This window comes from Halichoerus grypus, chromosome 4, assembly GCF_964656455.1.
Source record: "Halichoerus grypus chromosome 4, mHalGry1.hap1.1, whole genome shotgun sequence".
NCBI classification, from domain to species: domain Eukaryota; kingdom Metazoa; phylum Chordata; class Mammalia; order Carnivora; family Phocidae; genus Halichoerus; species Halichoerus grypus.
The window spans coordinates 166,729,957-166,752,026 of record NC_135715.1 but is presented as its reverse complement, the minus strand read 5'-3'; the positions used below and the strand labels follow the sequence as shown (position 1 = coordinate 166,752,026).

Here is a 22,070-nt window from a genome sequence, read left to right as displayed (position 1 = left end):
GATGCAGGACTCGATCCCAGGACCCTGGGATCATGACCCGAGCCAAAGGCAGACACCCAACCAACTGAGCCACCCAGGCATCCCATGCCTTATGTTTTGTTATGGCCCCAGCACATAGCATAGTATCTGTCACAAAATAGGCTTTCAGTAAATATTTGTTTAATTTATGAATAACTCAACTTTAAAGAAAATTTTGATCACTCTGAGGCTTATACTCATACTTGTTAACATAAAGGAGTAGTGACCTAGCCTTAAAATGTGGGGTTGGCTTAGAAAGCAAGAACCCTTGGGGTGCCTGGGTGGCTCAGTTGGGCATTGGACTCTTGATTTCAACTCAGGTCATGATCTCGGGTTCATGAGATTAAGCCCCGTGTTGGGCTCCACACTCAGCATGGAGCCTGCTTGGGATTCTCTCTCTCCCTCTTCCTCTGCCCTTCCCCCCACCTCATGTGCATGCACATGCATGCGTATGCTCTCTCAAAAAAGAAAGAAAAGTAAGAACCCTTAATATTTTCCATATTATCAAAAGATATATATATATATTCTAACAATTGTTATGTTGCACTGACCAATAAGATCTTTTATAATATAATGGGGCAAAGCCAGATTTTAACTTGAAACTATAATGTAACAACAACCCAAATCAAGTATTTGTATGGTATTTTTATGTTACAAAGTGCTTTCAATATGTGATTTCTCTTACCACCAGAACATTTCACTAAGGTAGACGGATATTATCTTCATTTTAAAGATAGAAAACTTGAACTACAAAGGAAGCTAAGTGTTTTTATAAAGACTTGCAGAAAATTAGCTATAGAACTGAACTTAGTCTTTCAGCCCATGATCATTCTCTCCTGATAAGGAGACAGCATGGGGTGTGACAATAAAGCATAGAATCAGATGAATTAAATATGTACAATGGCACCTTCATAAACAGGTTGGGAAGGAAATTACCTCTGTGTGGCACAGAAGAGGAAGGCAAGAATGTGCATAGAAGGAAAGTATAATATTTTTCAAGATGGTGTGTAGACATCAGGATACCTTATTCATCATGACACCAGTTGCATGTTGGTTAAATCATTCAGCAGAATGAGACAGATCAGCTTCACCTGTATTGTTTCACTTAGAAACACATTGCTCTGTAATATTTTCATTTCCTATATGTATTTGTCTACCCTACTAGAGTGGAAATGTCATGAAGGTCAGAGGCTAAGACATATTAAGAGTTCTTAGGCACTCTACCCAGAAGAAATTAATTGAATGCTTTGATTGGTTAATAGGAAACATAAACATTGGTGATAGTGGAGCATAATGCTTAAGAACACAGGACTTGAAGTCAGTAGATCTGTGTCTGAAACCATGTTTCATCAATGTCTAGCTGTGCAAATTTGGGTGAGTCACTCCACCTCTACGAGTCACATTGTCATCTGTAAAGAGGGTAACAATGATGAAACTGAACCATAAGTTTGCAGTGAGAATTAAATAAGTTAATGTTTGTAAAAACCAGCAGGATGGTGGGTACCCGACATACACTCAATAAATGTTTCACTATTGCAACAGACTGAAGTTTCAAGTTCGGGAAAGTGCTGGAGCTACATGCTGATCTCTGTAGTTTTGAGGAAGGAACATTTGGTTGGTTCTCAAAAACAAAGTTAGACGCTGAGAGAAAATCTTTTAAAGTGACCCAAAATGTATCTTTAAAACAAACTTTTAATTTATTCCACATGCCATCTGGAATATAGTAATACAACAAAGACGAGAAAGGCCCCGATGCAGTGTGCCTACCATCCGTACACAGGATTACAAACAGAACCAGTTTGCAGACACAAGCTCACTGACGGAGCAAACCGGGTGGCATGTCATGTTTACGGAGGACTGAACACCTGAGATTTGGCTGGTCATGGGGGAGCCATTCAAAAGAAGGAATAGGTGCAGTACTATCTGGAGTAATTTTCCTTGTTTCTAGAAAGAAACAGATATTTCACAAATTTATTATCTTATCAAAGTCCAGCCACTTTTTTTTTTTCCAGTGTGTACTTGTGCTTAGCTCTTTCATTGTGCAAGGTATGTTTTCAGACCCTAATTGCTCCTATGCACAGGCCAAAGGAATGCAGTGGTAGAAGTACATTAAAATGAGAAAAAGGACTGCTAATTTCTTAAAAGGGAAATGACACATATGGAATGATCTCTATCATACCTAGAGCAATATTTTTATGAGGGAAAACTAGAGCCAAGCAATTGAAACGTTTTCTACCCAAAAGTAGCAGGAAAAAAATGAACAATCACAGAGCAAGTACCACACAACAATTCAGAAGAGAATTTAATGCCAAAAGAAGGTAATAAACTACTCCACTGACACTTCTCCTTTTGTGTCTTTACTATTTATAGAATCCAGTTCATGCAACCTGAAAACCTCTGTGAAGTAACACTTTGAACCCCGAATTTTCAGTTCTGGGGCTCAAGCAGAGGAATGCCAGCCAAGCTCGCCTAACACAACCAGAGGGACCAACTCTTCGAAGTCACAGATGTTGACTCAGAGAACATCCTCGGTTTCTCCCCTGCTTCCTTGCGGGTCTGGGTTAAATTCCAAGGGCCTGGGAGACTCCACCATTGCAATCTCCTCTCCCAGCCTCGCGTTCCCTTCCTTGGTCTCCTCGTGGATCGTGCGTGGCAGGCAGTCCTGCTCCGAGTTACTCCAGACATAGCCGGGTAAAGTCACGTGGCTGTCGGGCTGGCGGCCGGCCGTCCTGGTGGTTTTGCCGGCGATGAGCACCAAGCGAGCGCTGGCTGCCCCCTGCGACTGGCTGCTGGTGCTGTGGGTGAACGTGGTGAGCACGGAGCCGTATCTGTGGCCGCCGCAGGGGGGCGTCCTTTTCCAGTCGATGGAGAGATTCCACCGACTCCACAACTTCTTCACCTCAGCCTGAACCTAAGTCGCAGGAAACATTGTGCGTCAGAAACCATCAGGGAGACCCTGCAGCCTTGTTACATGGACCTTTGCCCTTCAGTGATGGTGAAGGGCAAAGCAACTTGATGTGCATACTCTCTCTCAACCTTGAAAAATCTTGGAGATAGGTATCCTACCGGAGATGAATAAACGGAGGCTTTGAGAGAGGTGAAGGACTGATCCAAGATTAGCAGTCTAATATAATGTGAAATGCAGCCCATAGAAACATCTGACTTGGGGCGCCTGGATGGCTGGGTCCGTTAAGCATCAGACTCTTGATTTCGGCTCAGGTCACGATCTCAGGGTCCTGAGATAGAGCCCCCTGGTGGCTGGGCGCTCAGCCGGGAATCTGGGGATTCTCTCCCTCTTCCTCTGCCCCTACCTCCACCCTGCTCGCGATCCATCTGTCTCTCTCAAATAAATAAATCTTTTTTAAAAAGAAAGAAAGATCTGACTTGTGGGAGAGGGAAAAGAGGATTATGGGTTGGAAGAGAAGGAGAGATAAATAGTGCCAGCCCGCTGAAGAATGGCATGGAAGGTACTCAACCTGAAATGTAATACTATCACTTTTGCATAGGCGTACTGAAGGAGGAAAAAAATGGGGAAGAAGCTTATACATGAAAAGCAGGCACTGCAAATGCATTACTAATGGAGTGGGATTCTTGCTTCCAACCTGTGGTTGAAGCTTCAATTCTACTGCTATTGCCATTTACCAAAAAGGAGCTTATCTGGAAGTTCCGTGGAAAGCAGTGGAAATCTGGTATGCTGGTGTCACCTAAAAGAACAGTAGGGCTACTTCTCTCCAGCCAACCCCTAAATGAACTGAAAGCGTCCTGTCATCATTGTATAGTTTTGAAAATATCAAAATATTCTTTCTTATCCCAAGAAAACTTTTTTTTAGTTTCTTAGAGACTTGAAATTGAATATCAGTTTAAGTATTGACTGGAATATGGAATTCACTGTCCTTCCAAGTATCAATTTACATTCCAACAAGTTGGTTTTTTGCTATCAGAGTTTCCAACTGAATCAACATTGAAAAGTGCTAGAAGAGAAAGACTAGCCTATTTATATTAATTCTTGCTCTCTCAAAATCATGTATAATTGAAATATCTCCTTTCTCCCTGCTCATTTTTTCCTGTAATTCCTGGGGATCCTAAAGAGATTCAGGTCACCCGCGATGACCATTTACAAGCTTACTAACAGCTAGAGCTGTGGGATGTCCGGGGGGGGGTTCTTCAAACCTACCTCCCCATTGCAGTAGCAGTAGATGATAGACACAAAGAATCCCTGGGGAACAAAAGAGAAAGTTAGCATGCTGACAACTCAAGAAGGTCACAGCACTGAGGTGTCTTATATCACAATACATACATTGCAAAACTGGGTTGTGTTATGCTTCCTTCAGAAAATTATATGAACTATTCTCTCCTGGTGTTTCCAAATCTTTAAGTTTATATTTTTCTGAGATCCTTCTTTGGTGTCAGCTGAACCAAACAAGTAACTGAATAAAACACTCCAAGACACACAAATAACTGATTTCTTATCAGCTTATATTAGCTTCATTTATGTTTTCACTCAAGGATCACAGAATATTCCCTGATTGGTAAGAGATATTTATACACTGTGAATGCTGGAAACTACAGACATAGGCTATTATATGGTAAAAAGACAAAGAAACTTTTTGTTTCACTCATTCAAAAATATTTATTGAGCTTCTACAGGGCAAACTGCTCAGCATGCCAGGGATAAACAATTCAATCAAGACAGACAAGGTCCCTGTTCCCTTAGACTACATTCTAGAAGGAAATACAGATGATGGATAAAATATAAACAACTAGCCACACTAGAAAAATGTAAGATAATAAGGGTTATGCAGGCCAAACAAGTGGTATGAAAGAGAAGAATGGAGAAGATACATTGAATGAAGACTGAGTTGAAGAGATGACCATTTAAGCTGGTTTGAGTGAAAAGAAGCCAGGCCTTGTGAATATTAGCGGGGAGCGCCTTCCAGACAAAGGGAACTGTAAGTCCAAGCCCCTGAGACAAGAATGAGCTCGAGGAACACTAGTGGGGCTCAAACTTAGCCGGCAACGGGGAACATGATGGCACTCGACGTCACAGCTGGACAGGATCCCTGCCACAGGGGGCTGGGCACACCAGCAAATGGCATTTGGATTTTATTCTGAGTGCAGTGGGAAACCTCTGGGTACTTCTGGTAGATAAGGGACATGACCATATTTATTTTTAAGATCCTTCAGACCCTTGGATGGAGACTAGATTTAAGGCAGCCATGGGAGGCGGCTAGCGAGTGGCCAGGAGGAGAAGATAGGTGTCTGCAGAGAGCCAAGTGAGGGGTGATGGTAATCATATTTTCAAATGAGATAAAATGGGTAGAAGCTACCTTTTCTTCTTTGTTGTCTTCCTTTCCCTTTTTCCCCCCTCTTCCCTGTCTGCTTTTTCTTTGGCTTTTGTTTATTTTCCATAGACACGCGCTGCTCTGTACGTGTTACATATTCTACAACAAAATGCTTTCTTGTCTCACTGCCCAGGCAATGTTTGTGAGAAGCAGCTCCTGCTATGGTCAGAGGTTAAAAGCACAGGCTCCAGAGAGTATTGCCTTTTCATGGCCCTCTGGGGACAGGTCCATGAAAGCCAGACAGAGGGGCAGAGAACAAAGTTGCAAGGGGTGGGGGAATAAAAGCAAAATGCAAGAACCACATTACTAGCTGGCGCTGTCTACCTGAAAGGAATTGAAGAAGAGCTCACAGTGCATCCGGACCTCCCAGCCGAGCCCCGTGAAGGAATGGGGCAGGCACAGGAACACGATGTAGTGCACTCCAAAGACCAGCACGAGGACCAGGGTTGATTTGGCCAGTTTCCTGAAAGAGAATACCAAGCCTTTTTATTCATCAACTTCGAGTGCCTGTCAGCAGAGACAGCTTGCTGGGAAAAAAGCGAAGCTTAGCAGAGCTAACGGGGGCTGCATTTTTTCCATCTCTTTGGACCCCATGGCTCCTGCTAGCTTTTACCCCCTCCCTCTTCTTCCTGTCCTTTTATGCTAAATCAAGTCATTTATTCTCATTTCCCATGATTATTGTACCTTAAATCTTTCTAATCTCATTTCCACTCTCCTGGCATAGGATACTATTTTCATAAAGCCATGAAATGCCCTTTTTTCTGTCCTAAATTTATTTTAACATGTATGTTTGAGACTTAAAACAAGTATTACCTCAATCCATGTTAACTGTCTTTACTTTCATAGGCCACATTTTGGCTTGTTTTGTTCATTTTAAAATTAACTACTCCCTAGTCTCTTCTTACAGTTGGATCTGCATTAATCATTTTGTATTTTCTTATGAACTTCATGTGGCCAATACTTTCTACTTTCTCTAAATATCCTCTGTCAAATATTCTACAAAATATCTATAGTTCTAGGTTTTGTGCTTTTTTTTTTTTTTTTTTGCAAGCTAAGCAATTTGACTTTATTTCCCTTAACTACCTCTTCATATACATTTTCTTGTGTAACTGGAGGAACCCCGGGTTTCTAAGATGATTGATTCTAAAATGGCCCCCAATGATCCCCGACCTGGTATTTACATTCTTGTTAATCCTCTCCCCTTGAGTGCGGGCAAAGACCTGGACCTTGCTTCTAACTGATCAATTACAGCCAAAATGATGGGATGTCACTTCTGTGATTACATTTCATAAGAGTGTAACTTTCATTTTACTAGCAAACTCTCTCCTTTGTTTGGTTCGAGGAAGCAAGTTAACCATGTGGTGAGCTAGTGGGAAAGATGGCAAGGAGAGGGGACATTGGCCACCAGCCAGCAAGAAACTGAACTCTGTCAACAATCTCATAAACTTGGAAGTGGATTCTTCCCCAGTCTCAGGATAAGACTGCAGTCCTGACTGCCATATCAGTTGAGCCTCGTAAGAGATCCTAAAGCAGGAGGCCCAGCTAAACCGTGCCCAGGTTCCTGACCTACAGAAACAGTTAAACGGCAAGTGTGTTGTTTTAAGCCACAGATGTTTGCGGTAATCCATTTGCACTGCAGATAGCTAGTACATCCAAGCACACCATGTGTTCTTTTGTACTTTTTATCCAAGAAGCTGTCAAATCTGGCTGATTCTTTCTTATTTCTCAAATATTCCCTTCTTTACAAATCATTTATACCTCAGTAATCTCAATTGCAACCTTCTCCCTTTCTTACTGGTCTTACTTCCAGCTACTTTTCTTCCTTCCTTCCTACCTTCCTTCCTTCCTTCCTTATTTATGTACTTACTTATATACTTAGTTCTCTTCTTGGAAACAAGCTGTGTGGGTGAAGCTAAACAGAAATGGATTCGGGTTCTAGATTTGCCATTGACTCCCTGAGTGATTGTAATTCAGTTTTCTTTTTTCTAAAATGAGGGAACAGGGCCTAGAAGTTTATAAGAGCTCTCACAGTCTAACGCTTTCCTAGGGAGGATCATCTTCCAGACACATCCATTTTCCTATTATAACCGTCTTTCCAGCTCCTGCAGGAGCTGGATGTCCCACAGAATCAAACTGAAATGCCTAATTTAGGCATTTGGAGTTGCACACCTACCCCATCTCATTCTCCTCTGCCTCTCGTATCTCTCAGTAGTGCCCTGACCATCTGCTCCTCTTGGCTCAGAGCCATCTGCTCTGCCTCACACCCATAGTTTCCCTGGTGGCCTATGGGCTTTCTCCTACGCTGCTCTAGTCCCACGCCTCCTACCTTGACTCACCTATAGTCTACTTAATTTGAAAATTCGACCTTAAGTCTGTTTCATTCAAGGCAGCATCCCTGATAAGACAATGGATTTCTCTGACCTAACTCATCCTTTCAACTTCCAGAGGCTCTTTGGGATACACTTGTCCTCTTGAATTCTGACTAGTGACTACCCTCTTCCTATCACTGCATATATGAGCAAGACACTGTGAGTACCTTCATGATACTGTAATTCAGTCTAATCAGATAAAGGGGGACAGCATTAACTACACTCGCAGAACTTTAGAAGTCTTGGTTAACAGCACTCTGAAAAGAAAATTTCTTTTCTCTTTCCTCCTTTAAGATGAATGGATAAATCCCCCTGAGGACTATTCTCAAAATCAAGCTAACTTTGATTGTTCCTATTGTGTGTGACTAGGAGCCAAAAACTAGGTTAAAAGAAAAAGAAAGAAAGAAAGAAAGAAAAGGAAAGAAAAAAGAAAGAAAGAGAAAGAGAGAAAGGGAAAGAGAGAGAGAAGGAGGGAGGAGGGAAGGGAGGAAGGAGAAAGAAAGAAAGAAAGAAAGAAAGAAAGAAAGAAAGAAAGAAAGAAAGAGAAAGAAAGAAAGAAAAGGAAAGAAAGAGAAAGAGAGAAAGGGAAAGAGAGAGAGAAGGAGGGAGGAGGGAAGGGAGGAAGGAGAAAGAAAGAAAAAGAAAGAAAGAAAGAAAGAAAGAAAGAAAGAAAGAAAGAAAGAAAGAAAGAAAAGAAAGAAAGAGAAAGAAAGGGAGGGAGGAAGGGAGTGAGGGAGGAAGGGGAGAAAGGGAGAAAGAATACAACACATTGTGAAATGATCACAAATGTAAAAGTTTAGGGACAGTTTGGATCAATGCAGAGTAAGAAAAAGCTGTCAGATTAAATTTAGTGGGAATCGTGCTAGCTCAGCCATCTGGGTTTTCTCTCTCTCTTTATCTATGATTAGGCTCTTTTACAACTCTGTAGAGATAGAAGTTAATTTGTAGAAAACCAGATAGTAATTGAATTCATTTTCTATTGCTATGAAACAAATTACCACAGTTAGTGGCTTAAACCAATATCCATTTAGTCTCTCCCAGTTTCGGAGAGGTCCTAGCCATAGGTCCCTCAGGTCTTAATCACAGACCTTCACAACATGTCAGATTACTTCTTCAAAGCCTGCAGGAGGATCTCTCTCCAGGCTGCCTGTCACAGGAGTGACTACCCCATCACCTTTCCTATATAACGTAACCTAATCAAGGGAGAGACTATCCCATCATAGGTCTTGCTCAAGAAGGTATGTGGGGGATGAGGATTATATAGGGCATGTACACCAGGAAGGTAGTAATCTTGGAGGTTGCACCTTAGAAATCTGCCTACCACAGCAGTGCAAATAATTTCTGTCCATAGAAATGCAAATTGTGTCCAATGGAATGCCACTAATTATACCCTGTGGATGTTAACAATTTGCTAATTTGCATCCATTTGTAAATTCATTTTAGCATTCATAATTCTCTTTTAAGCATGTGTAATGCCTTACCAGTTCCTTCATTAATGAGTGAAATAAAATCTTTGAGGTGTGTTCATTTATATTTGTGTAAGAGTTACGATTACATCCTCTTTTAAAATGTATCCTTCAATGACAGTGAATAAGTTGAAGTAGTGGCATATGCTGGGCCAATGGATACATGGGTCATCTGTCTGTCAGTTCACTCATAAAGATGGATTTTTCCATTCACATCAAATCATGCAGCCATCCTGGGCACTGATTTGCTCAGCATCCATCTGGTCACTCATGCACACTGTACATCTTTGCAGCCCGGCTCTCTGAAAAGGCACAGCTGTCTGATGAGATGATCAGGGGTGTACCAGCTGAAAGTGGCCTTCTGGCTTGCTGGAGACATGGTGGTGGCTCTGCGTCCAAGGGCAAAGCCATGGGAGGAATATAAAGGAATCAAATGGTGTGTGGGACTCAGCGTCCTACTTAGAAAATAGATACCCAATTCTTGCAATATCTCTCTCCCCAGGTGAAAAGTGCTGGGAAATCGCTACTTTTAAGAGTCAACTTAGCTTTTTAAAAAAGTAATATTTCCCCTAAGCCTTTTTCAATCCCTCTTGAGCTTGAATTACTCTTTCCCTTTCTTCTATACACGTACCACTTTGTAAGTGCTTCTCTACTGGCATTGTCCTCACTTTAATTAAATCAGTATCTCTCTCACTCTCTCTCTCAAATTTTCTTCGCAGGCAGAAACCATGTCTTCTTAACTTTGAATCTCTTGCATGGCACAAGAAGGGCACTCAGTCAGTGAAGCTGTTGGCTATCATGCCCCTGTCACATCCTGTACTGGTTGCCTCCTTTTATTCTGCCAACCATGTGAGAGAGCCATTATTTTCCTATGTCCAGATGAGGATAGAGGCTCAGGAAAGGAAAGTATTCACCCAAAGCTAGACAATTAGTAGACAATTCAACCTTAAAATCTGTCCTCTTTACTATGATATTGCATAACAAACACTGGTTGAATTTATTCCAAAAATAAAAAATAATAAATATAATTTTTGTCTAATATTGAATGGAAAGTCAAATTAGCCAAAACACTCAAGTGTTCTTTTCCACTGAATGTTGCATTTTTCATATCTCATGTTTTTCCAGTCCTGGCAATCTTCTCTTACTTTGCAAGGGGACTGGGTTGTAATTTAAAAGACAAAATAATGCATTAGTCCTGTTGTTAAATCTGATAGATTATTTAATTTTCTACACAATCTCTGTGTGTTTAAAAATCCTTTTTGTTTTAAAATTACTGATGTGAACTACAGTTTTGTAGAATGTCACTTTCGAGGGAAACTGGGTAAAGGGTATATATTTTATATATTATATATATGTATTATTTTTACAACTCTGTATTACTTGTATGTTTTATTTTATCTCTGTATTACTTTTATAACTGCATATAACTCTGCAGTTATCTCAAAATAAACAATTTCTTAAAAGCTGATTGTATTAATTCATTTCAGTCTTTTTTTAAAAGACTTTATTTATTTATTTGAGAGAGAGAGCAAGAGAGAGCCAGAACAGTGGGGAGGAGCAGAGGGAGAGGAAGAAGCAGACTCCCTGCTGAGCAAGGAGCCTGACATAGGGCTTGATCCCAGGACCTTGAGATCATGACCTGAGTTGAAGGCAATTCATTTCAGTTTTAAGCCACTATATCAATGAAGGGATACCATGTACTTTTCTAAAGTCTTTCTTTGTGTATGTGTGCATGCTCACCGGGAGAGACTATCTCAGCTTTGAAAGATGTTTTCAGTCTTTCAGAGAGTTATATGCATGAGAATGTGTTTAAAAACTGTTTTAGATGCCACCATTTGGAAATATAAATATAATATACATATATTTTTTCATTGTTAGCAAGAATATTTGATATTTGAACATTTGTTTGACAAAGGTAATAACCAAATGAAATATAAGTTTAAAGGTACAAAAAAATGAGTGGGTGTAAATTGAAATACTCAGTTGAGCCTCATAGATAGAATTTCACCGGGACAAAGACACAAATTACATTTTTCTAGGTCTATTTACAAAGTGAGAAGGTATTTAAATTTGGTAATCTAAGGCCTCAGAAACTAAATACTGAATTGAATTCCCAAATCACTGCCAAGTAAGTACCCACATTTTTCTCTCCAAAAAGAAAGAGAGTTATTCCTCACCATAGTTTTATCTGTAGCTTAACTTCGGACATTAGTAAGAATACTGTTTCAGCTACTTAAAAAAAAATGTATTTGACTGGAAAATACTTTCCATGACTACTATTAGTCTAGACCCTGTTCAAATTAATGGCTCCAAAATTTAAAAACTTCCGGGCCCCAGATTATTTAAAATTTATTCTGAATTATGAATAGTAGATTATTTCAATCCTTGATAAATGTTTCTCTTCCATTATTTTGAGAAATAATCTCCTATGAATGAACTCAAAATATTGTCTAGTCTATTTTTTAAGATAATTCACCCTTTGTTCTTCCAGAGTTTCTCAAATCTCTTGGGCAACTTTTAACTGAAAGTACAAGTTCACATCATTCGGAACTAGAGAAATAAGGAGCTTTTATTCAGGGCTAGAGAAATAAACAGCTTTCAAAAACCTTTGTACTGTTCCACTTTACAGAGAAGAATGGAAAGCTATTTACATTTTCCATTGTTCTATCATCCTTTGGCCTTTGTCTTCATCAGTGGGATGCAACATGAGACATGCTATGAGTATAGCATGGCCCTTCACTGGAAACTCTTAAGCACAATTTACTTTATAACACTACTGCTTGCAGCACATTACAAATGACTGGAGCCTACAGCTGCTGGTTTGTTCATACTGTGCATCCTATTCCAGACTCCAGTCCATACCCATCATCTTTTCTGCCTGACAGAGAATGTTGCCTAAACAGTAGAGGGAAATGACTCAACAAAGGGTTTCGAGAACATTTGTGACACAGGACCAAAATGCTGACTATGGTTTCTTCCTTTCTGTGTCTCAGATAGCATTTCATAACAATCCAAGACAAAAAGAAATAGTTATTGCCTTGGGATTATAAAGATCAATCCAAATCCACCAGACTAATGGATGTGTATATCCAGTTGGGTAGAGGCTGCTATTATCCAGAACTCCCAAAATGATCATTGGAAAAAGTTGGCACACCCTTAAGATAGTTCGATAATGATCATAAACTCTCAATTTGCCCTTTTCTTCTTGGAAGACTGAATAATGGACCTCACTCAATCAGTGCCTTGGAAAGTTCTTAAAAATTTATATTCGGTAGGGGCCAGTCTGATGGACAGATTGGAAACAATACAGCAAACTCACTTTCTTGATATTTTCAGTTATGAAGATACTATTTTAAGAATGCAGATAAAATTGTCTGCCAAGATCATCAACAAGAGATTTTCTAGGAAGTCACACAGTTTATGGGAAAATTCCAATATGCTAATAACAGATAAAAAAATTATATTAATTAATACTTAAAATTTAAGCACATTAAAGGTTTTGGGTTATTTATATTTTCCTAAAATACATATACTTTTCTGGTAAATTGCACAATTAAACCAAATGAAAATTCATATTCATAAATTTATCTCTCAGAGACATTTCAGATCAATCAATATCTGTTCTTTACTCTAAATAGTAACCCAAATATTTCCTCTGGTGGGTGCCTGTCCTGCAATTACCTGTACTGTTTTCTTGTGTCATGCCCAACTGCATTGGTCTCCCAGATTTTGGTAGCCAGAACTCTAACGGTATTCAGAAACAGAATAAAATTGAGCTGAAAGAGAAGGTAATATTACAAAGCATTATTAAGGTAGCCTTCAAGATTTTTATAAAAATTTATATAAATTGAACTTCTTTGTATTCAAAAACTGAAAATTACCTATTCCACAAATGTGAATGAGGGACTCTGAGATAAGGTATTGGACAGCTAGTGATTCTTGAGTTGCCCTCATGAAAACATAGAGATAAAAAGTTTCAACAGCACTGGAAACTAGAAATACCAGAGGATGATCTGCCAGAATCCATGGGGAATTTCCAAACCAAAGTTCAGATAAAGTCCTGTGGCAGACTGGCAGGATAAAGGATAATACCTATTATATAAATATAACCAACTCCCCTTTTTGAAATGAACTCCCAGCTTCTGTATCTATTTTAGGGAGAGGAATAATAGAGTTGTTTGGGGGACACTGTCTCTCTTATGACATATGAAAAGTATTGGGTGAAGTATAAGGTTTTTTTTGAAAAAGCAAGTGGTGGGAGGAGATGGATGAAATAGATACAGGGGATTAAGAACACACTTATCTTGATGAGCACTGAGTAACATAAGAATTGTTAAACCATTATGTTGTACACCTGAAACTAATATTAACACTGTATGTTAATTATACTTCAATTTAAAAAAAATTTTTAAACACTTCTCAGATATATACACACACAAACAAGATGTTGTATGAGAAAAGGCCCCCAGTGCAAGCAATTAGATTGAATTTGAAATATTACAGGTGTGTGCACCCCCAGAGACAATCAAGTTCTGGTTTTAAAAATGGGGAGAAGGTGTTGGTAAGATAAGCCCTTTTATGTCTGAGGCCCTCAAGGGAAGTGAAGAGATCAAAAAGGAAGAAAAAGAAAAGATCTTCAGATCCAGGGTCATGAGGAAGTAGAAGCCTGAACCACTAGAGTCCCTTTATTCAGGAAGATGTCTGCAGTCCAGAAAATGCTACTACTTAGGAATAATGGAAAAGAGGATTGTCAAGAGTAGGTTTGTGTCAGTGGGAGAGTAATAGCAGGAAAAGAAGAACCATCAAGATCTGTATTCTTGGAAATAAATCATCTTGTAGTGTTTTCAACCATTTCTGGAATTTAGAGAATTTGGGGTAATTCATGTGCCCCACTCCCTGATACAGATGATCAACTGGATCAGCCCTTAACCCCCTGCCACCTTCTTTGCCATCCTACCACTGACTACGTTGTAGGAACCTCTCACCTCTCACTAATTTTACAGCTTTCTATAGGAACCAGGGGCTGAGTCATGAATCCCATACCTGGGAGGAAGGACAGAGGTGAGCTGTGAGCTGGTGGAAGAAGGATTCTTCAGGCTAGTAAGAGCTGCCATTTATTGAGCACTCAAGTTTAACTCACATGAATATGGGAGAAGCATTTTTATGTCCCTTTATTATGGGTGAAGAAACGCCAGCTCAAAGAGATCAAGTGATTTGACCTATGCCACCCAGCTATTAGGGGAATCTGAACCATGTCTATGTGGGTCTGTACTGTGAATTCTTAACCACCACCTTACACCTTCTCTTCAGGAGGATAAAAAGATGCAAAACATGAGAGCTGAGGATCTCCGTTCATCCTCACCCGCTGCAACACCTGGCTCAAGATGCAAAATATTTTTCAATAAGAGGGTGAGAGCTGCTCACAGATGTCACATGAGTGCTTCTTTCTGAATGGCCACTTATGCCGTGCCCCGTTAATTCCACTCTCCCTATGACCACAGCCCCCAGCAATACAGTGCAGCTGGGAGTGAAAATGGTGGAAAGCGATGCTGTGTAATTACTGTGCAAGGGACAAAAGGGTAGGCACTGAGGCTGGCAGCGCCGTGGGAGCAGTGCCGGCTGGGGAGTGTCACTGGTCGGTTCCTATCCCTGGAAAAGGAAGAATTAGAGATGGCTTCAGATGGGCCAACCCTGAACTCTATCCCTATTAAAAAGCCCATGACCAGGAACTCTGTTCTCAGGCCAGTAGACCACACTAAATAAATACTGAAAACTGACAGAAATTTGACTAAAGAAGATACGCACATCCAATACATCAGTTTAATAACTAAGAAGATGCATTTAAGGACAATGAAATGGATTATGGAAAGAATTAATAAAAACTAAGATTGGGTAAAACTTGCTGCCTTAGGAGCGCCTGGGTGGCTCAGTCGGTTAAGCGTCTGCCTTCAGCTCAGGTCATGATCTCAGGGTCCTGGGATCGAGCCCCGAGTTGGGCTCCCTGCTCAGCGGGGAGTCTGCTTCTCCCTCTGCCGCTCCCCCTGCTGTTGCTCTCTCTCTCTGTCAAATAAATAAATAAATCTTTAAAAAAAAAACAAACCCTTGCTGCCTTAAAAGATCAGTTAACAAAATATACCCATGTACACACATACTGATAGCTCCAACCCCAGTTGGGTAAAATTCCAAATAATTACCCTGAATAATTTAGGGAAGTATAGAATAAAGGTTAATTAGGAACTAAGTTATCGACTACTTATTCACTATTCTAAGTGTATGACATGAATTGACTCTTAGTCTTCACAACAGTTCAATGAGATAGGCCGATAGGCCCATCATCGCCCCCATTTTGTGGGTTAGGAACCTGAGTAACAGCTTCCACTAATTATTCCTGGTCACACAGCCAGTAAGTGGCAGAGCTCTGAGGCCCATGCAGCCTGGATGACACGCAGCAGGGACTCAACCACAGCACCATGCTGCCCATAAAAGAGAGTTGAGTTATAGTAGATTGAGATGGAGACAGAAATTTCTTTTTTATTTTTAAAGATTTTATTTATTTATTTGACACAGAGAGAGAGACAGTGAGAGAGGGAACACAAGCAGGGGGAGTGGGAGAGGGAGAAGCAGGCTTCCTGCAGAGCAGGGAGCCCAATGCAGGGCTTAACCTGAGCTGAAGGCAGACGCTTAACGACTGAGCCACCCAGGCGCCCGAGACAGAAATTTCTTGAAGAGCAGGATGGATTAAGAAAAGATTGTAAAGAATCTAAAATATGATCAAGTTTTAAAATCAATATTAGAAATAGCAAACAGTAGATCTAACAAAGCAGGAGAACACATTCAGCAATGTGGAAGACCACTGAAGACTCTTCCCAAATGGGGGGATAAGGAACAAAGACACATATGACGACGGGAGAGATGATTACATGGATGACATGGAATTGAGAGTCACCATGCAGATTTATTTCTCTCTCTGTAGAAAAGATTATGATAAATTGAACGAATCAATAAGAATGTAAGAGAAGAAAATTCCTGTGCTAAGGGAACATCTGAGCCCGTATAAATGACATTATACACTGGGCAAATGGAGTGAAAAAAGAACAAGACCAAGTGGAAACTTCTAGTGAGATTTTTTAAATTTCATTTTAAAAGATGTAGAAAGGGGCACCTGGGTGGCTCAGTCGTTAAGCGACTGCCTTCGGCTCAGGTCATGATCCCCGGGTCCTGGGATCAAGCCCCGCATCAGGCTCCCTGCTCCGCGGGAAGCCTGCTTCTCCCTCTCCCACTCCCCCTGCTTGCGTTCCTTCTCTCGCTGCGTCTCTCTCTGTCAAATAAATAAATAAAATCTTTAAAAAAAAAAAAGATATAAAAATAATTCTAAGAGAAAATTATTTAGAGAGTCCTTGTATCTCTCATGTGAACTTCCTCTAAAATTTTGCTTAAAGGTCTACTTCAGGCAAAGTACAGATAAAACGAAGAAGTAAGAAACTGAGAGGTGAATAAAATGACCACCCATAAGCATTAAAACCAGTCATCGAACAAATTTTATGCAAATATGGTTTTTAAATAATGCAAATATAAACACTAGATTCTTTCTCAATTAAAAGTTTAAAGATGTATTCAAAGTGAACCACAGATGAATTGAAACAAAGAACTCCAAATTTCAGCCTTGAAACCTCTGGCCCCTCAGGCTATCTCAGAGACTTTGTTCCTAGAGTCCCCTTTGCCTGGATCATTCTTCCACTCTCTCCGCTCTCCCTTCCTTACTAGGTTAGCTCATTCCTAGGTTTCAGGCTGAATGTCAGCTTTTCTCAGAAATTGTTCCAGCCCCACCACAGCACTTGTCACGTGTAAGTGTTTGCCTCACCCACTCTGCTTAAGCTTCAGGAGAATTGGTGTCTATCTCCTGACTGTATCATGCCCATTGCCTCACACAGCACCTGCAATGTTCTTGGTATTTAATCAAGATTCGTTAAATGAGTGAATGGATAATTGATTGAATGAGATATGCACTCTCCAAACCCTATAGAAGAATTTTTAAAAATCATCCTCAAATCAACATCAACATGTTACAGGTGAATAACAAATTGTTATATTTGCAGATATTTATTTTCAGAACAAAAATTACTGTTCTATGACTCTAGTTATCTTAAACATAGTTTTAACACATATGAACAAAACACAGATAACAGTGCAATAATTTTAGATTCTATGATTCCAAAATCAAGTGATTCCTCCTAAATTTATACTGAAGTCTGTGATTATCTCTAAAATTCAATTCTCTTGATAGAATTTCTTCAAATTAGAACCTATAAATGCTTATCCTCTACAAACTCTTTCCTATATTGCTTAGAAATTCTGATCACATTTTATCAGATTTTACTCCCAGATACACCAAATTCCAATTAATAGAATTTCTGTTATTCTAATATCCAAAGCCAGAATTAAGTGAGGGATCCGACTTATATTTAAAAGTTTTGGTGGAGTGCCTAGGTGGCTCAGTTGGGTAAACGTCCAACTCTTTGATTTCGGCTCAGGTCATGATCTCAGGGTCGTGAGATCGAGCCCTGCATTGGGCTCTGTGCTTAGCAGGAAATGAAAAGATTGCATGAAATGGACTCAGAGGTTCTGTAATCATACCGAACTTTGCTTTGTGCTCTTATTTCACCTCTTCCCTCTTGCCAGTTCCCCAGGGCATCTACTTTATATGCCGGCTTTATTTTTTCAACAAGTATTTATTGAGTGGCCACTATGTGCCAGGAAGCTTGCTAGGCACGAGAAATATAGAAGTTTGGGAAAAATATGGCTCTTGTTCACATAAACCTTACAGCTTAGTGCACAAGATGGACATTCAACAATCAGAGGTTTTATACATTGTGATGATCTTGAGAAGGAAAAACCTCACCTTGCTCTTTGGGTTATAACAGGTGACCTAATTTAGATTGGAGGCATCAAGGAGACCACATGAAAAAGTTGCATTTAAAGTGAGGAATAGAAGGAAGCTCATCCCAGGCTTCCGAGGGTACAGCACAGAATATGGAATAGCCCTGAGGAGGCAGAGGTGGACAGGTTCAAGGAACTGAAAGGAAAACAACGTGGCTGAGGTATTGCATGTAAAGGATGTAGGCACGAGTGACAGGGTCTTCCCTAGACCATTGGGGATGTTGGATTTTATTGTATGTGCAGGGAGTTCACTGGGTAGGGACACTGACCCCGAAGTTAGAATACCACTCCACCATTCACTAGCTCTGTGATCTTGAGCAGTTTCTTCATTTAGGAGATTAGATAAATCTATGTAAATAAAGCACTAAGAACAGTGCCCACTGCAGGGCACTATGCAGTGTTTGTTGTTATTATTTGCATCATCCTTCCTGGCTTCAGGACACTGAACAGCTGAGAGGAAGGAGCACCTCACTCAAAACACTAGGATGGGTTTTGGGGCACATCTCTTCCTTTACACACTGGTTCTACAGTAAAGTGAGGGAATCTTAAAGGGAACTGTGATGACTGAATTGTTATACTAAAACAAAAAGGTACTCAGTGAACAGAAAGGTGCTCTTGAACCTTCTCTGATTTTTTAAAAAATATTTTATTTATTTATTTTAGAAAGAGAGGGAGCACGCATGGGGGGAGGGGGAGAGGGAGAGAATCTCAAGCAGACTCCCCACTGAGCACAGAGCCCCAGAGGGCTCGATCTCACAACCCTGAGATCATGACTATGATTTTTGAAATTAAATGAATGTTGTGATATTAGAAAAACACTTAAGAATTCTTGCTTTGGAGGTGTCATCATTTAACTCAAGAAGATGAAAATGGCTTCCATCTAAGTTTTCTTTAAAATGCATATGCATTGAGTATACCATCATTTCTAGCTCCCTTTCCCCTTTCCCCAACAGGGAATCTTCTAGAACCGCTATAATCACCAAACTTTACTGTTTTTCTTTGCAATTTAGAAACCTCAGCAAGTAAACTTCTCATCCATGTTGACAATGTGAGTAACTAAGATCTGCAAACAAAAAACAAAGCTTTAGTTAAAAATCAACTGTTTCAATGGGGGACGTCCTATGATTTACTTTTGTCCACTGTCCTTTGCTTCAATTCTTTTTTTTTTTTTTAAGATTTTATTTATTTATCAGAGAGAGAGAGACAGAGGCAGGCAGAGGGAGGAGCAGGTTCCTTGCTGAGCAAGGAGCCTGATGTGGGACTCGAGCCCAATGTGGGACTCGATCCCAGGACCCTGGGATCATGACCTGATCCTTTGCTTCAATTCTTAATTTTGCAAGGATCTCTTGGAGTTTTAATATGTCTTTTCTTTTCATCAAATGAAAACTCAAACTTAATGTTCTTAAATTTGCTACATTTTCATATAATATTTAATTATCTCTTATTTCACGATTCCAGTACACGGCACTGAGGACACAAAAAAGTAGTAAGACCTGAGTTATCCCCTTAAAAAGTGGATGGTAAGCGATGAACAAGCAAACACAGTGGAGGAACTAGGAGGAAAAAAAATGAAAGGCTGGGAAGCACAGACGAGGATAAAATATCAGTGGATAAAAGGGAAATCAGAGTAGTAAACACCAGACACTACTTTATAAAGTTAATTTGTAACTTTAAGTTCACTGACGTTCCCCAGGGATATAGTTTATCAATAGATGGTTTAATGGGATGGTTTATCTCTAGACTAAAATAGCAGTACTTCATTAAAATTAAAATGATAAGAGTTTATAAATTTAAGTCATTCATTCATTTATCCACTGTCCATTTCCAGCTTCTCCTAGGACATTGAAATGGGGTCTAATTTGCTAACTGGCTGTTTGTTGTTTGTTTGTTTGTTTGTTTGTTTGTTTGTTTTTTAAGATTTTATTTATTTATTTGACAGAGAGAGACACAGCGAAAGAAAGAACACAAGCAGGGGGAGTGGGAGAGGGAGAAGCAGGCTTCCCATGAGCAGGGAGCCCGATGCGGGACTCCATCCCAGGACCCTGGGATCATGACCTGAGCCGAAGGCAGACGCTTAACGACTGAGCCACCCACGCGCCCCGCTAACAGGCTGTTTTAACAAGGATACAAACTGGATTCTCTGAAAGTGTTCCACATTTTATTTCCCCCTATAAACATTTACTTAATGAGCTTTTGAAATGAAGAGTCCTTTTCAAGCTTCTCTATTTCTCTTTCTGCATTTTTCCTATGAGATAAATAAGCTTTTCTCTGATTCTGGATAGATCCTACAAAACCTCAGTCCCATTAATAGCTGTCCCTCTGCCATCAAGCATGGCAACATAATGACAAACCCGGTGATGCATTATGCTACAGAAAACAAAATGAGAAATGTGAAAAAGTGGAGAACAAAGACCAAAAAAAATTTTAGCTGGGCGCCTGGGTGGCTCAGTTGGTTAAGCAACTGCCTTCGGCTCAGGTCATGATCCTGGAGTCCCGGGATCGAGTCCCGCATCGGGCTCCCTGCTCGGCAGGGAGTCTGCTTCTCCCTCTGACCTTCCTCCCTCTCATGCTCTCTGTCTCTCATTCTCTCTCTCTCAAATAAATAAAAAAAAAAAAAAAAAAAAAAAAATTTAGTTAAAAATTGTGCTGCTGTATTACTTTCAAGGGATTTAACAGGTAATATGGGAACATAAGTCCTCTTTTTAAGATGTTTATAATCTTGAATTAATACAAGTATAATTTCTTCATCAAATCATGGAGAAGCTAATGAGATAAAATCTTCAAGGGAAGTCAAGAATAAACATTTTGGGGGGTTGTGTCAGACACAAAGAAGTGTAACTTTGTTTTCTTTCACAATACACATGTAATATGTAGGTGAAATACTACAGACATAAAAGGTCCTCGCAGTATGCATTGTTTACTCCAGTCTTTTTCCCATGACCTATCAGACAGGATTCTGCGGGATATGTTTCCATATGGAATCATCTTAACTCCTTGGGGACGGCATGCCAAGTAAGAGCTTTAGTAAATGCTTTATAATGAATCATACTATCATTTTTCACTCTCTTAGTAATTCCCCTGTTCTCTGGCTATTTGCTTCCTCCTCCTGACTACTACCAAGTGATCAGAACGTTGAAGTGGAACTCTAACATAATGGATGTAAAGGTGGAAGAGTTTTAGGACCTTCCAGCTGCTTGAACATGTAAATGTTCACAGATATTCTGAAGCCCCAGAACTGAACCCATGTGCTAGCTCATTAAAGGGAGGGTATGTGCTTTCTGCATGGATCTCAGTGTCAGCCATGAATATGGATATGATCCCCAGCCCAGACTCTCCTAACAGCTATTGCTGTAATATGAGTCTCCTAAACCTTTGTAGAACAAAGTGAGAGGCACACTTTCTCTTAGTTTTAGCAGCAGTTTAATTATGCATCCTTTTTCTTTCTTTCCATGACACAGGGTTTTAACACTTACCCCAATAGCTGCTAAGATTGGGGCTTGGTAAATCCACTTGATGTTTCCAGCACTAAGTTCCCAGCATCTGAGACATGAAAAAAACTTTCATGAATAAATTGGCAAAGCAAATAGGCAGTGAGAATTAAGTAGCATTTTAAGTTTTACTGAACATTCCAGTCCCAAGCTTTTGATTAAAAAATAAGTAGACAAAAACAAATCTCATAAAACACTCAACCCAGTAAAAAAAAAAAAATGTGTAATGGCTCCTGGTTTCTGTACTATTAGCTATAGAGTATTATAAATATTGTTTATTTTTATAGCAATAAGATTCAAAACCACATTTCCAGAGCCACAAAAAATCACTCTCTTTTAAATGTGGTGCACATGGGGGCGCCTGAGTGGCTCAGTTGGTTGAGAGTCCCACGCTTGGTTTTGGCTTAGGGTTATGGGATAGATCCCCATGTCAGGCTCCCCGCTCAGTGG

At 40.0% G+C, this 22,070-nt stretch overlaps 1 protein-coding gene across 1 annotated transcript in view; it reads right to left on the bottom strand.

Moving 5' to 3' along the window:
* Nucleotides 1-1,745: 1,745 nt before the first annotated feature.
* PTH2R (parathyroid hormone 2 receptor) overlaps nucleotides 1,746-22,070 on the bottom strand; it is a 77,074-nt gene continuing 56,749 nt past the window's right edge. Inside the window, exons 9-13 of the mRNA XM_078071271.1 lie at nucleotides 21,606-21,672; nucleotides 12,877-12,971; nucleotides 5,685-5,823; nucleotides 4,193-4,234; nucleotides 1,746-2,929 (exon numbers count right to left, since the gene is read on the bottom strand). Of these exons, the coding sequence (XP_077927397.1) occupies nucleotides 2,534-2,929; nucleotides 4,193-4,234; nucleotides 5,685-5,823; nucleotides 12,877-12,971; nucleotides 21,606-21,672 (739 nt within the window). The 3' untranslated portion in view covers nucleotides 1,746-2,533. The remainder of the gene's footprint in view (nucleotides 2,930-4,192; nucleotides 4,235-5,684; nucleotides 5,824-12,876; nucleotides 12,972-21,605; nucleotides 21,673-22,070) is intronic.